The 14,245-nt window shown below is 40.7% G+C and overlaps 1 protein-coding gene across 4 annotated transcripts in view; it reads right to left on the bottom strand.

The window, feature by feature from the left end:
• Window positions 1–1,506: 1,506 nt before the first annotated feature.
• The window catches only part of SNTG1 (syntrophin gamma 1), a 222,100-nt gene continuing 209,361 nt past the window's right edge, over window positions 1,507–14,245 (bottom strand). For all 4 annotated transcript variants that reach the window (XM_083622996.1, XM_083622995.1, XM_083622994.1 and 1 more), the window contains one exon: window positions 1,507–9,709. In XM_083622996.1, the coding sequence (XP_083479122.1) occupies window positions 9,512–9,709 (198 nt within the window). In that variant the 3' untranslated portion in view covers window positions 1,507–9,511. The remainder of the gene's footprint in view (window positions 9,710–14,245) is intronic.

Genomic DNA, 14,245 nt, shown 5'->3' with positions numbered 1-14,245 from the left:
ATCTCCCCTCTTGTGGATGAATGGTGTCAATTTGGCTAGCACTTGGCAAACTGAGATAGTGATGGATATATAGGCTTCTTCCATCTGCTCTGTACTAGTTACCTCACTTACAATATTGTTTTCCCCAGGAAGGGACATGCCAGATGAAGACTTTGGTCCTAGGAGGTCCTCTGACATTTCCTTCGGTTTGAGGAAGAGGCGATTGGAAGGTAGGGCATTGCATGCACTTCAGAGCTTAATACATACTACAGAGTAAGAGGACCAAATGAGCTGTGTACTTAAATACATAGCAGGCAGCTAGGTTTTTTGCTTTTCCTTAGGTAGGTAGAGTGTTGGGAAGCCCAATTCTCAGACTGAAGGCATTATATGTGAAGCGGAGGCTCACTTTTTCATTCCCTAGCCAAGAACCCCTGACGTAGAAAAATGCCCCATCGGCACCAAAGGAGACTCTTCCACCACCAAGCCCTTTTTTTGGCTTGGTGGTGGGGAGATCACTATTCTAATCTGGTGGGGGAATAAAGAGATAAGCTTCTCCCACCTTCATTCTGCTGTTACAGTGAGAATTCAGCTTCCCCACTTCTGTATTTACTTAAGGGAACATATGGTACTTTGCTGCCTGATACATATTTAGGTGCATAACTAGTCTGGATGAAAATCTACAAACTGAGACTGAGAAAGATGTAGGTGATGTAGGTGAGAGGCTCCTGAGTCCAGATAATTGGTTAATTGCCTGCTTCAGATGGGGTTGTATTCTCCCTGAAGGAGCAGGTTTGAAGTCTAGGGGTGCTTCTGGAGTCACCTCTGCCACTAGAGGCACAGGGGCCCTCAGTAGATAGGCGTGCCTTCTACCAGCTTGGGCTGATAAGGCAGCAATTTCTATTCCTGGATAACCTGACTATTGTCACCCTGTGCTGGATACCTCAAGATTTGACTACTGTTGCAATATGCTTGATATGTGGCTGTCCTGGAGATTGACCTAGAAATGCAGTGGCTCAGCTGCTTACTGGGGCAGAATATCAGCATCATGTTACACTGCTGTTGAAAGAATTGCACTGCCTGCCACTCTGTTGCTGGGCTAAATTCAATGAGCTGCTTTTTAAAGGCTTTGTACACTATAAGCAGGAGGTCCTCTTCTGCTTATAGTGTACAAAGCCATATATCAACAAGGATACCTTTAAAAAAATCATCTCACACTGATATACCAACTTGGAAACTGCATTGTACAGAAGAGGACCTCCTGTTGATACCTTCTCATCTGTACAGTGCAAGGATTGGACCTTTAATAGCATCCACCCCTTGGAATGCCTGTTATGTATCAGACAGTCAATCACTTCTCAGCCTTTTGGCTAAGGTCAAGTGGTGTGTGTGAACTTAATTGTTTCATTTATTTCATTTATGAATTTCGTCCCATGAAACATATTAGCAATAAAAATCCCAGCAATAAAAACATCTGTAAATGCAGTTTCTAGTCTGCTGCAGATAGCCACACATCATATGCCCAAAACAAGTTGTTAAAAAAGTATTTTATTTTTTCTTTTCATGATTACAAATCAATGAAACAAAACCAAACAGAAGGAAATGTTTTATTAGTAGTTCATTAATGAGTTTAAACAACTAGATGTCTTTGAGTCACAAAACACTACAAAGAGCCACAAACATAATTAAAAATGAAATAATTATTTAGATTGTTTGATCTGGTATTTTAAACCTCAGTATTTATAAAATATATAATACTTTATATTACATTTGCTCTGTCATTTCCCCCAACCACAAATTAAAACTCATGAAATATTATCAATGTACAAAGCAATGAGAATAAGCCAAAATCAGATAATTTTAAGGTCTGGGGAAAAATAGCTGATATGATTTTATTACTCTATGTCAAGATTGTGCATCTGCTGCAAAAATAGTCATTTCCCCAACCAATATATACATATTTTACTTAGAATTATATCTTAAAGCAAGTGTAGAATATACCATAAAATATAGAAATAAAGTTGATCTGCATTTTGTTCTGAGGGATTGTTATTCACTCGAAGTTAGGTTTGGAACATTTGGAGTGGCTCAAAGTTTCAAATCAATCCTATTTCTAAAAAGGTCATAGATTATTACTGTAAACCAGGCATCGATTGTTCAAATTGTTTTGAGCCACACTTTGGCTGAAATCCTGTGCTCAGTTACATTCATGCAAGTCCAATTTAATTCAAGAGGAGTTATGCACAGGCAAACCTGCTCAGTATTTTAGTCTGGGGCTGTCAAGATCACCACATGTTCTATGATGGCCTCCATGCCAAAACGAAGAAAGCAGATAGATACATGTACACTGTTATGTGGGAATACAAATTTAATGCTTGAAATGAATTTGGCAACTCCAGTGGATATTGGAGCTCATGCATCAGTTAGTATTACACAGCTGCCTGTTTGCAGAATCAAAATGATAAAAAAAAACAGAAAAACATTTTCCGCAATTTCAATAAATGGGTTTTGGCCATAATGAAATCTCTGGTCACTTCCACAAGGATTTCATTTCCTAAGACTGGCCAATTTTTTTCTCCATGAAGACTAAATACTTTTTGTTATCTAGAACATGATTCATGTAAGCCTTTAAAAGCATGCACAATATTATTCCTATTGATGGAAGTCATTACAACACATGCATGGAGTTACACATGTATTCAAATGCTTTGCCAGCATAGGAATGAGGCCCCCCTCCCCCAGACATTTTTAAAACCACCTTCATCTGCTCTGTGCTCCATTAATGTCTTTTATGGATGCATACCAAAAAAAGAATAAGTTCTAAAGTGGAACATATGCATGCAGATAATTCGTTCAAGTCTACCTATCTTGATTTCCTTCGCAATTTTCAGTTAGGAACTTCAAAATCTTTAGGCACCGATTCCTTTCACTCCTTTGAGTAAAACAATATAGCTTGAGATGTAATCATGAAGATTGCTGGTTATGAGTGATTCTGAAAAGTTCAAGAGAGGCTACAATTCCCATCATTACCTATACTAAAGCACACTGAGTTATCTGATCAATACTTGATGGAACAAGGTTTATTAGAACAATGCCTTGACTCTTCAGAGGATAATATTCAATCTGTGTTTTGTGAGTCGTTCTTGAAGCAGAATAATGTGTGGCATTTGCATTTTACAAATTTTACATATCAATTTAGATTGATATGACAAAACAACCCCCAAGTTTCAAGCTATTCTCAACGAGATAGCTCTATCTAATTAGATTTGGATCCAAAGGCTGTATATGCACCATGGCTTTCCAGTCCATTTCCCACTGGACCCTTTCCAGCTCCTTCCCCTTTCTGCTTCCCCACAAAAGCTGTCTTGAGAATTGGGGAACCCTCTAGAGCAATATATGATGCTTCAGGGGGGAGGGGTGGGGGAGGAAAAACAGGCAGTCAACCTTCCCTGCCCCCATCCAGGAGTGTGCTTTGAGCTCATGCATGCTGCTTATTGGATCCTAGCGTAGTTTTTACACAGAGTTTCTGCTGGCAATTACAACCCCAAAATACAGCTGTGCAACTTATAAAGAATCGTGTCCCATTATGTGGGAAATATTGCACTTTCCGGTGCAATATTATCTGCAGGATATTCATAGTCCATATTTTAATTACACACAACTCACAGAGCTTTCATGCAAGTTATTGCATGTTCCTGTGGTCTCAATGTCCTTGGGGCAATAGCTGTCATATTTTAAGGTTCACAACCCAGCTTTAGCTACATCCAGCAACAGGGGACTCCATATTTCTAAACCATATATGTCTAGCTTCCTGTGATCAGATATAAGGAGAGAAAGCAGGGGACTAATGTACATTTATGTTCGCGCCGGGGAAGCTGTGATTCTCCAGATGTTGTTCAACTCCAGATTCTATCAGCCCCAGACACCATGGCCAATGATAGTGAAAGATGGCAGCTGGAGTCTGACAACATCTGCAGGGCCACAGGGTTCCCTGCCCTGATTTAATGTTGAACAGCAAGATGAAATTTTTGTAGATGTAGTTTCCTCATGTAGTGATGAAAATAGATGCTGTTGATGAAGTTCCCCATTCTATAAAAGGGGTCATTTGTTGTAACCAAATACACTACTTTTTTCTCCTAAACACACACACACACACACATGGTGGTGGTGTCACTGTTGTGACCCACATTTAGTCAGGATATGACTCATCAGTTGTAGACCAAAGTTCTCAGGAATGCATATACTCAGGGCGTTCTTTATCATATTCCCTGGCAACTGGTGGTGTTAACTTAAAAATCACCCAACAGATTTTAACCCTTTTCTAAGATGTTTTGGGGGGTTTTAATAATCACAGGGCATGAGCCAATACACTGGGAGCTACTGCCTGGAAAAGCTAAAAAGACACAACAAGCAATGGCACAGCTCTGGCCCATATGGACCTTCAGGATTGCAGTTAGATTCACATATCATATTATATATAATGTTGAACAGCTATATTTAGAGGTGCCACCAGAATTTAGTTCAGTTGACCATCTCTTACTGGAATTAGCTTTAAAAATGATGCATTAAGCATCACCAAACTGTAAACTGAATTACCACATGCATAGTATCTTCAGGATATTCTGGGCCGGAGAACTGCAAACAATATGTAAAAAGCAGACTATCTCATGATTCTGCCATGGCACTTTGCATTATATGAATGGATGCTTTCACAAAATGAGTGCAATCAGCCCCCTTAACTCACTTACACCAGTCAGAGCTATAGCTTGAGAGTAGAACACATTTTTCATACAAAAGGTCTAAGGAGCCATCCCCACCATCCCAGCTAAATAGATCTCTGGTAGCAAGGCCTTGAAGCTACCTGACTCAACATAAGTCACATTCTTACTTCATATGAGTGACCATATGTATTTAAAAATAAGAATCTTGAGTTCTACTTTTCTGTGTTATAAGCTTTTCTTGAAGATGCATTTGTTATGGTACCAAAAATACTTTTAATGAATACCTTGAGTTCAGCAGCTTCCTCATTTTTGTTGTAGTTTCTAAAGGAAACCACAGCATTTAAAATAATAATAATCAAAGGGTGAACTTATCACACCCATACTTGCCTCCGAAAGACAGGTACAAATAAATAAGGCAGCCCTAACGATGCCAGATATCTAAGCTGCCACAAGGTAGCCATTATTGTTTGAAAAATACAACTACATGAGTCATCTCCTAATTATATAGCAGACCCATTTGTAATCTGTGTTATCTTTTGGTCTGTTATAGTTTCAAGAATTTTGCTTTTGGCTTCAGAAAGTAGGCAGTTTAGTTGCCATTATGAGAAGCTATTAGTATGAGGATTACTGTAATAGAGTAGCAAGACTGATACTTTTAAGGCACAATCATGATCATTCCCATTAATGAGTGCTAATCCCCACATCAGCTTCAAAGTAAGTGAGTGACTTTACTATTCTTAAGTGCATGAGAAGTAAAAGCAACCATGTACTTTGCTTGCCATTGATTCTACTGAAGTCAGCAGGCAAAATTTTGCTATTGACTTCGGGCTCTAATGCCAACCGTTCAGATCTCTCCAGTGTCACATTTTCACAACAGAGTCTTTAGATTACATGGAGTACTTGGAATACCTTGGTTCCTAGCTTAGTGAATTCAAATATGCCACCTTGTACAAGATTCATTTTATATCACTATACTCTCACACATATTACTTTGAATTTGTAACTGGAAACAATATTGAATAGATTTATGAATTGGATTTGATGCACCAATTGGCAATGTGATATGTGTGTGTGGTCTTTTGAGATGCTTAGGTCACATCCTGGCTAAAACTCTGAATTTAAAAATATTACTGACTCTATTGCATGATTCTCAACATGCTGCATGCTAATGAAGGATCCACAGAACCATGATACTAGTTATGTGAATTCAATACATATTATCATATTCATTTAAACATCCTGCCTTTCCTTCAAAGCCCAAGTTGATGAGTTGAAACATTTGAGCCTGGGATTGGCTTCAAGAGCCTGTTTGGTGGGCAGGGGAATGATATATCTTATGTGAGCAGGGAAAACTGTGTGTGTGTTGCATGCTTGATTCTCTGGTATGAGCTAGCACAGTGTTAATTGGATCCCACCATGATTTATGAAATATTACCCCCCAGACAACCTTCCTATGAAGTTCTAATATAATGCTTGCAATCAGTGACTCATTCTTATGGATAGTTTGGACCAAGTAACATCAAACGTAGTCACTGTTTCCTTCTTAACCTTAGTTATTTCCTTCAAAGCTAATTTCAGCAAGAACTACAAATTATTGAATGATTAGTTCATAAAAATATTGCACAGGGATAGTTAAGTAGCAGCAGGTACCATCCTGGTATAAAATGTATATGTGCTACATGTATATGCGAAATGAAAACGGTCAGTTACAAGCTTCAGTTTAAGATAGTACAGTGGAACCTTGGTTCCCAAACTTAAGTCTGTTCAATTCCTGAAACAGTTCATGAATCAAGGTGTGGCTTCTGATTGGCCGCAGCAGCTTCCTGCAGCCAATCAGAAGCCGCACCGGGTGTTTGGCGTCCAAATAACGTTTGAGAACCAGAACAATTACTTCCGGTTTTCATTCGTTCAGGAGCCGGAATGTTAGCTCCCAGGGTGTTCGGGAGCCAAGGTTCCACTGTATAGCATTGGCCCATCTCATTTTATCCCCTGAACACATGGGCAATGGGACTTTTAAAATTCATGCCCCAAAGAAAGCTCCAGCAAAGCAACTTACAGTAAGAGGGACAGAGATGAGGCAACTTTTCTGGAAAGTAAATATAAAAAGGATTCTCTGCATGTATAGATCTCAAATCTCCCTGTACAGTTCTGCACAAAAGGCAGAGATGGACAACCCTTATTTCTGTTGAGGGCCATTTGTCTCAGGGGTAATGTATTGGAGACTGCATGCTGGTAGTGGATGGGACTGCAGCCACCAATGGGGAAACTGGAGCCAAGAGTGGGTGGAGCCAACTCCCTTTCCCTCCCTTTTGGCCACTATTTTCTCTCTCTCTCCTTCTGTTACCTCATTTCCTACTTGATTGTTCCCCTTTCCCCAACTTGTATGAAATTAGATCAAGGACCACATGGTGCCTATCCTTGGTGTAAGGGCAATGGGGAACAATCTGCATGGTTGAAAATACTTATTTGCATTGATTTGAATCTGGCTTATACACATAATTGTGATCTGGATTGTACTCGATGCAAAACTAAACTCATTTCAGAGATAGAGATAGAGATAGAGAGATAGAGAGAGAGAGAGAGAGAGAGAGAGAGAATGAGAGAATATTTCCTAATGGCTCTTTGGAACCTTATCAGTGGTGTTATGTACACTGTACATATATAGTAGATCAAATTTTACACTTTCTCTAGATTCATCATTAAAATACAATTCTTAAAAATACATGTAAAGCATATTACCCCTTTCAGACATTTTACAGATGAAACCAGTGCATGTGGGAGGGGTTATATCTCAGCGGAAGGCTCTGCCTTCCAATGTATGAGTGTTTCTTATACTATCTGAAAAGACCCCAGTGCATGCAAAGAGGGCTCTCTTATAATATTAGGGCATGCTGCTTTTCCAGAGTTGCCGAACAGATGAAGAATCCTCTGCTTTTACAACTGTATGTATGGAGGTCTTTGCAAATGGTACAATGAATGCATGAACAATGGAGGCAGAGCCTGCTGGCCTCATACATAAAATATCTGAAAAGGGCTTATTGTCTTACCCTGCGGGCTAGTTTTACATGACACAACACTGAATGCCATTTAAAGAGTTTGCTAAAACTTTCCAAGTTTCACTTCAAAAATTGGGATGTTCCATTTAACCTACAAGAAAGCTTGCTTTTTCGTAAGGTCATTTTTAACAGCTGTTAATTAAAATACAAAAGAGAAAATGAATTCTATTTCTTGGTTTCCTGTTGGTAATATGAAAATCAAATTTAGAAGTGAAGCCTTGTGCGACCTTTATTGTGCCTGTAACAAAATATAATACTTGGGATTTGAGAACAAAGCCTGGCAGATTAAAAGACACTTCACTATAAAACTGAATAATAAAAGACATAATTAAACAGGTTTAACATTGGTTTTGTAATTCATTCATAATTAAAACAATTCTGAATGTTAACAGATTTTTACTAACAACGGAGAATCTGTATGTAGAAAAAAAGCAAAGGGAAAAAGGGAAAAGGTTTTGTTGGCTTCAGACCATGATCCTCAAACAACAATTTCTGGGTAGTTCTAATAAGGTCAATGGAATTACTCCAGAATTGAGGTCTCACAAAAACAGGTGAAACTGTGTTTAGTCTCTACCACTTTAGGCTCTGAGGTGAAGGCTCATCAAGATATGATGATTCTCCATGAAAAATATTCACACAGAAAGAAAATTAGCATGTCACGTTGAAGGCTATGCTACCACCATTCATGCTCACATTGAGTTCGCTACATGCTGTGATTCCTCCCTCCCCATATGTAGTAGTGGCTGGTGCAGCAGCATGTGGCGGCTGTGTGTGCTGTGTTTCTGACTTGGTTTCCCTAAGTCATTCATCTCTACTGGTTACTGGGTAGGGAGTGGCAAGGCAGCGAGGAGCAGGTGTGGTGTAAGAGCAGCAGCGACGGCAATTCAACATACCCAGCACTGTGCCTGCACCATCCTGAGCTCTCTGCTGCCTTGCCCCCCCCCCTTCGCTGGCTGCTACAGCCTGTATCACAGAACACTGAATTTTGTGAGCCCCAAACTGCAATTTGAGAATTACAGAATTTCCACCTCATTTGCTGTTCATGAGAGCAAGAGCTAAGTGGCTTAAGTACTATAGGCTTCAATAGCAGATGGCTTCATTATGCTTGTATTTCCTTTTTAAAAACATGTTGACCTAATATGGCTATACTATTATCATTATGATAATGGGATGGAAACAAAATTAAGAATGAAGATGATTCTATGTCAAAAGGGCACAAATATGAATTTGCAACAGTACTTAAGGTGCTTTCTTTTCTAAGGAGATACAGTAGCATCTTTTTGCATTCACTTCCTTGTTGCTACACACTGATCCCTCTTTGCTTGACATTTATAGTCTAGCAAGAGGAAATTAGTTCTGATCCAGAACTTGGTAGGTTGTCATATAAAAACATCTGGAAAGAAAATGTCTATTATTATGGAGATTTGAAAATTGTATTAAATACTTAAGTGCAGCACTGTGTCATTCGTTTATTTCTGTTTCTTTTGTTTCCAGTGTCATTCAAAACACAATCAGATTATACTATAAAAGCATCTTCATCCACCTCAGAGATTTCTGCTTGGATTATGTACTGATGCCTTGTAAAATTGAGACTTAATTCATGATCCCATGTGACTATACTCTGCTGACAACTGCCACTTGTCTCTTGAGTCAGTTCTCTTGCTTGCTGTTGGTTCTCCAAGAGACCTGTCTGATGAGTGTTTCGTATACGTAGTCTCATGTACTCCTGGAAAGTGGCAAGTGCAGAAATAGGAGCCATCAAGTCGTATACTTCAATTTGCTAGTGCCAGAAGATGTAGCAACAGCAGCACCAGTAGTAGCAGCAGCAGCAGTAACAGCAGTAGCAGCAGCTGTGGCCTGACTGCCAACATAGAGTGGGTCCAAACAGGCCACTTTGGCCGCAAAGAAGGAGTGGATACAATGCAGGACTGCAAACAGGTTGGAAAATTCCAACTCCTGAAAGTGAAAGCAAAGAAGTCAAAGGTAAGATTAGGCCACCTTTTCATCTTCCACAGCACACCCAGCACTCTGTTGTAGAGACAATCCAACAGAGGTTTAACCAAGTCAAGGATGGTCATCCATCACTGTGGAAAGCTGCAGTGTTTGTTGGCCAATGAAGAAACACCTTCTTTGGATAACATGCACTCAGATATTTGAGTGGAATGCTACAGCAATTTTATATTGGACGTTTGTGACAATGAATGCTAGAAACTAAGCCATGACTTAGCATGGAAAAGAACATTTGTCGAAGAACTAGAAAGAAGAAAGTTAAATTCACTGTTTCTTTATTTCTACAATCCATGGGCTAACTCATCCCCCTGCCCCTCTGGTAGGTAGAGAAGGATAAAAGGAAGTGGAAACCAATCAATGGGCTTGAACTGGCCACAACATTATTGAAAGAACATGAAAAATGGACATGTGGGGTGGGAATTAAGTTATTATGAGGAAAATCAGGCATAAGAAGGTTCCTGAGCTGAGCTACTAAAATACTGCTCCTTGTATCCCACCTTTATCCTGAATCATAGCCCATTCTCAAGCTGCTCCATTCTTGTGACCATTCTGCTTTTTCCCATTGAAATCAATATGAACTTTTTGCTCTCCCAACACAGGTGACATTTTCCAGTTCTACACTAGTCCTTGTGCTATCTGGAGCAATCAACCTACCTTGGATCCTTTCCTCTTTACACAGGTAAGCACAAGGTCTTAATATTTCTTACCACATTCCTCCGATAAATCTTGCAGCCTTCTTCCACTAACTAAGCAAATCCCATTTTCCCTAAAGAGGTGGGATCTTCCTTTTGCAATGCTGAGTTTCCTGATAACCATGCCGAGCCACAGTCTTGCTCACAGCTGTTAGCCTTTCTTCTGGTTCTGTCTGTCCTAGCAGGCATCAGAGCCCCTGACCAAACCCTCCTGGGCAGCATTTGCAGCCATGTTACTTCACCCCTTGGGAAGAATTGCCTAATGGTGCCCATTCCATTTGTGACCTTGATGGTCAAAAAGCTTGTAGAGGACATTCTGAATAAGGAGAATTACTAGAACCTGGGGATTCTGCTTATTTCTTCCCATAGAGATGGAAAGCCACATTCAGTGGATGGCATCTAAGTCATACACAGAGTTGGAACCACTGCAATGGAACTGACTAACCTAAGCTTATTTATTTAAATCAGTTTAAGTTTAATATGACTTAGTTGGATACAAACCAGTGTTTTGAGATTTCTACCATCCTAGTGCAAAATGTACTAACTGTTAAGCCATGTTTTATGACATGGTAGGCTACTATTTTCAGAATAAAAATATCCTGCTGCATGTATACTATATCCACTAACTACAATTTAGCATGTGCCAGGTTCATGATCATTTCCTGCAAATTACGTTAACTTCATGTTACAAGTTAGGAAAATTAAAGTGGTTAGACGCTTTTTATGAAGTTCCCTGCTGAGTTATGTAAGAACGAGCAAGTTCATCCATTTTCCTGGATAGGCAAACACTAGGATTGAAACAAAAGAGAAAGGGAGGTTTCTTCCTGCTCTGAGCAGAACCAATAGAAACTAGAATATTGCTGTACCTACATTTCCCAATCTGCATTGAGGTCTAAAAGGGGGGAAAGGCATTATCTTTTCTTAAAGGGGCAGAATTATTCCTTCTACGTAATACTAATACACAAATTTGCTATCACTAAATAACTGACCCTTGTGGGGGCAGAACAATGCTAATACTTAGGCTTACAACATACCGTATTTTTCGCCCTATAGGATGCACTTTTTCCCCTCCAAAAATGAAGGGGAAATCTGTGTGCGTCCTATGGGGCAAATACAGGCTTTCACTGAAGCTTGGAGAGCGAGAGCGGTTGGTGCGCACCGACCCGTCTCACTCTCCAGGCTTCAGGAAGCTATCAGCAAGCCTGGGGAGCCGGCGGGAGTTCCCACAGGGCTCCCCAGGCTGCGGATAGCAGCCTGCTGCCCAGTGCGGGGCGCCCTGAAGTGGAGCGCCCCGCGCGCGGGGCAGACATCCGCAGCCTGGGGAGCCCTGCGGGAGTTCCCGCAGGGCTCCCTAGGCTGCGGATAGCAGCCTGCTGCACGGAGCGCGGGGCGCGCTGAGGCAGAGCGCCCCGCGCTTTGAGCAGACATCGGCCAGCCCCACAAGCTCGGGGGACAGCGGGGAGGCGCAGCGCCGCCGTCCCGCTGTTCCTCGACCTGGTTTTTTGGGGGGGGGGGAAATAAAGAAAAAAAATCCTTTATTTCCCCCCCCAAAAAACTAGGTGCGTCCTATGGGACGGAGCGTCCTATGGGACGAAAAATACGGTACTTTGGTTGTTAATCTAGTATAGTCTGGTACCTTTTCACAAATTATGACAGTGAATATTATTACTACAACTATGAGCAAGGTATGATTTGGGTTGCATCCGACTGAAGTGATATTGAATACTGGACCCATTAAAATCAATGGACAGTACTATTATCCCCACATAGCACTGGAGACACAGATACCAGCCTATGTAAAGGCCATCTAACCATGGCTGGGCAAGAACTGAGCCAGAAACTCACATGTGACACTCTCAGTCATTGCAGCACACTGGATTTCAGCATTAATAGCTACTAGAATCCTTCAGGAAATTGTGATCATGTCACAATTCTATTACTTTCCCCATATTTTCCAACATTGGCAAGAGATCACTGTGGGATATCATCAATATGCTGATGACGTAAAACAGATCAAGGTGAACCATTTTTCAAAACTTGCTTTTGACTATGACTGTTATTGATAATGGTGTTGTATATTTTATGGGGCGGGGTTGTAAACCCCTTAGAGCAGGGGTAGTCAACCTTTCTATACCTACCACCCACTAATGAATCTTTCTTGATGGTAAAATTTCCTTATGGCCCACCAGTGCTCGATGGAAGGAGGATTCAGCTTGTGCCATAAAACCCCCTACTGCCCACCTAGAATTCTAAAATGCCCATTAGTGGGCGGTAGGGACCAGGTTGACAACCCCTGCCTTAGAGGTTCTATTTATAGTTAATTAGTATACAATTTTTGTTAAATAAAATAACATTGGGGGGGGGAATCTTACTCTATGTTTGGAATTAACAGAGTGATGGATGAGTGACATAAATGGATTGGTCTAACCTTTGCCTAGTATATTATAACTAAAAGTAATGGGAAACTCACAAAGACTTAACAAAACATGATGATATTCCCTCTCCACAATGCTGGCATCATTTAAGTTGTTACATCTTCTGTAAACCCAGGAACAAAACAGAAATATCCTATTAGCTAAATGTGGAAACAGCAAAGAGGATGCAAACTTAAAGGATGTGTTCTCTGGAATGCTTTCTGCATGAAATATAAAGCACAGTGTCCCCAAAACAAATACAATTTTAAAAGGCTGATTTTGAGCTTTCAAAAACAGCATTATAGAAAGCTGTCCTTTTTCAAAAAAATCTTTACAATCAAAGGGTGAGGAATACAAACTAAGCAATGAAGCATGATGCTGCTGTATTTCTATAATGCACTTGGTGATTCGTAATTAAGGCTGCATTGTAAACAATGCCAAAATTTGGCTAGCTTTCTTGCTTTTCACCATAAATAGTAGACTAATGAGTCTGACATTCTCAAGGAGCATTTCACATTTCTTCCTGATTTTTACTAATGTGTGCTTTGAATATACAGTGGTACCTCAGGTTACAGACTCCGCTAACCCAGAAATAGTGCTTCTGGTTAAGAACTTTGCTTCAGGATGAGAACAAAAATCATGCTCCAGTGGCATGGTGACAGCAGGAGGCCCCATTAGCTAAAGTGGTGGTTCAGGTTAAGAAAACAGTTTCAGGTTAATAACGGACCTTCGGAACAAATTAAGTACTTAACCTGAGAGGTACCACTAAGTTAAAGTCACTTAATAGTACAATTGATCTACTGGGGCAGTGGCAGGAGAAGCTGTGCCCATTTCCACCTTTAGCATATTTAAGGGGGTGGCCAGGTGCAGGCTGCCCTATTTGCTGACCATCACAGGATTTTTCACCCACCCCAGTATGTTAGTAGTCTGCCCAGTGGGGAAGCAGACATTGTAAGCAATTTGGCATGTTTCCACCTACCTCACAGTAACTGTTACAAGTTTGGGGGATAAGGCATTGGGCTGAAGGATACACTGCTAAAGGGGTCTGGGAGGGGTGACTGTGCCCAGGAATCCACACGGGGACTGATGGGCCAATACACTCTCCAAATGGCAGCCTGTGCGGGGTTGTGGCACAGTACAGTGTCAAACCCACTAGGTTCCTGTCAGATAGTAGGTGTGTTGCCTGATGCTGGATACATGCCCAATGCTTAAGCCAAACCTACCCTTTCCTGTAATCAATAATGTTGTGGCCTAATTCAACCCAATACCAGTCTCCTGCGCTCATTCTTTCAGCCTTCCCTGTACCAGCTGAGGACATCATGTGCCTGTGGAGGCAATCCTCTGTTGTGCAGCAGTAAATCTCACATTTCCAAAAA

The sequence above is a fragment of the Podarcis filfolensis genome, assembly GCF_964270895.1.
Source record: "Podarcis filfolensis genome assembly, chromosome: 7".
In the NCBI taxonomy this organism is placed as follows: domain Eukaryota; kingdom Metazoa; phylum Chordata; class Lepidosauria; order Squamata; family Lacertidae; genus Podarcis; species Podarcis filfolensis.
The sequence above is the reverse complement of the archived record's forward strand: the minus strand, read 5'-3'. Positions and strand labels throughout refer to the sequence as shown.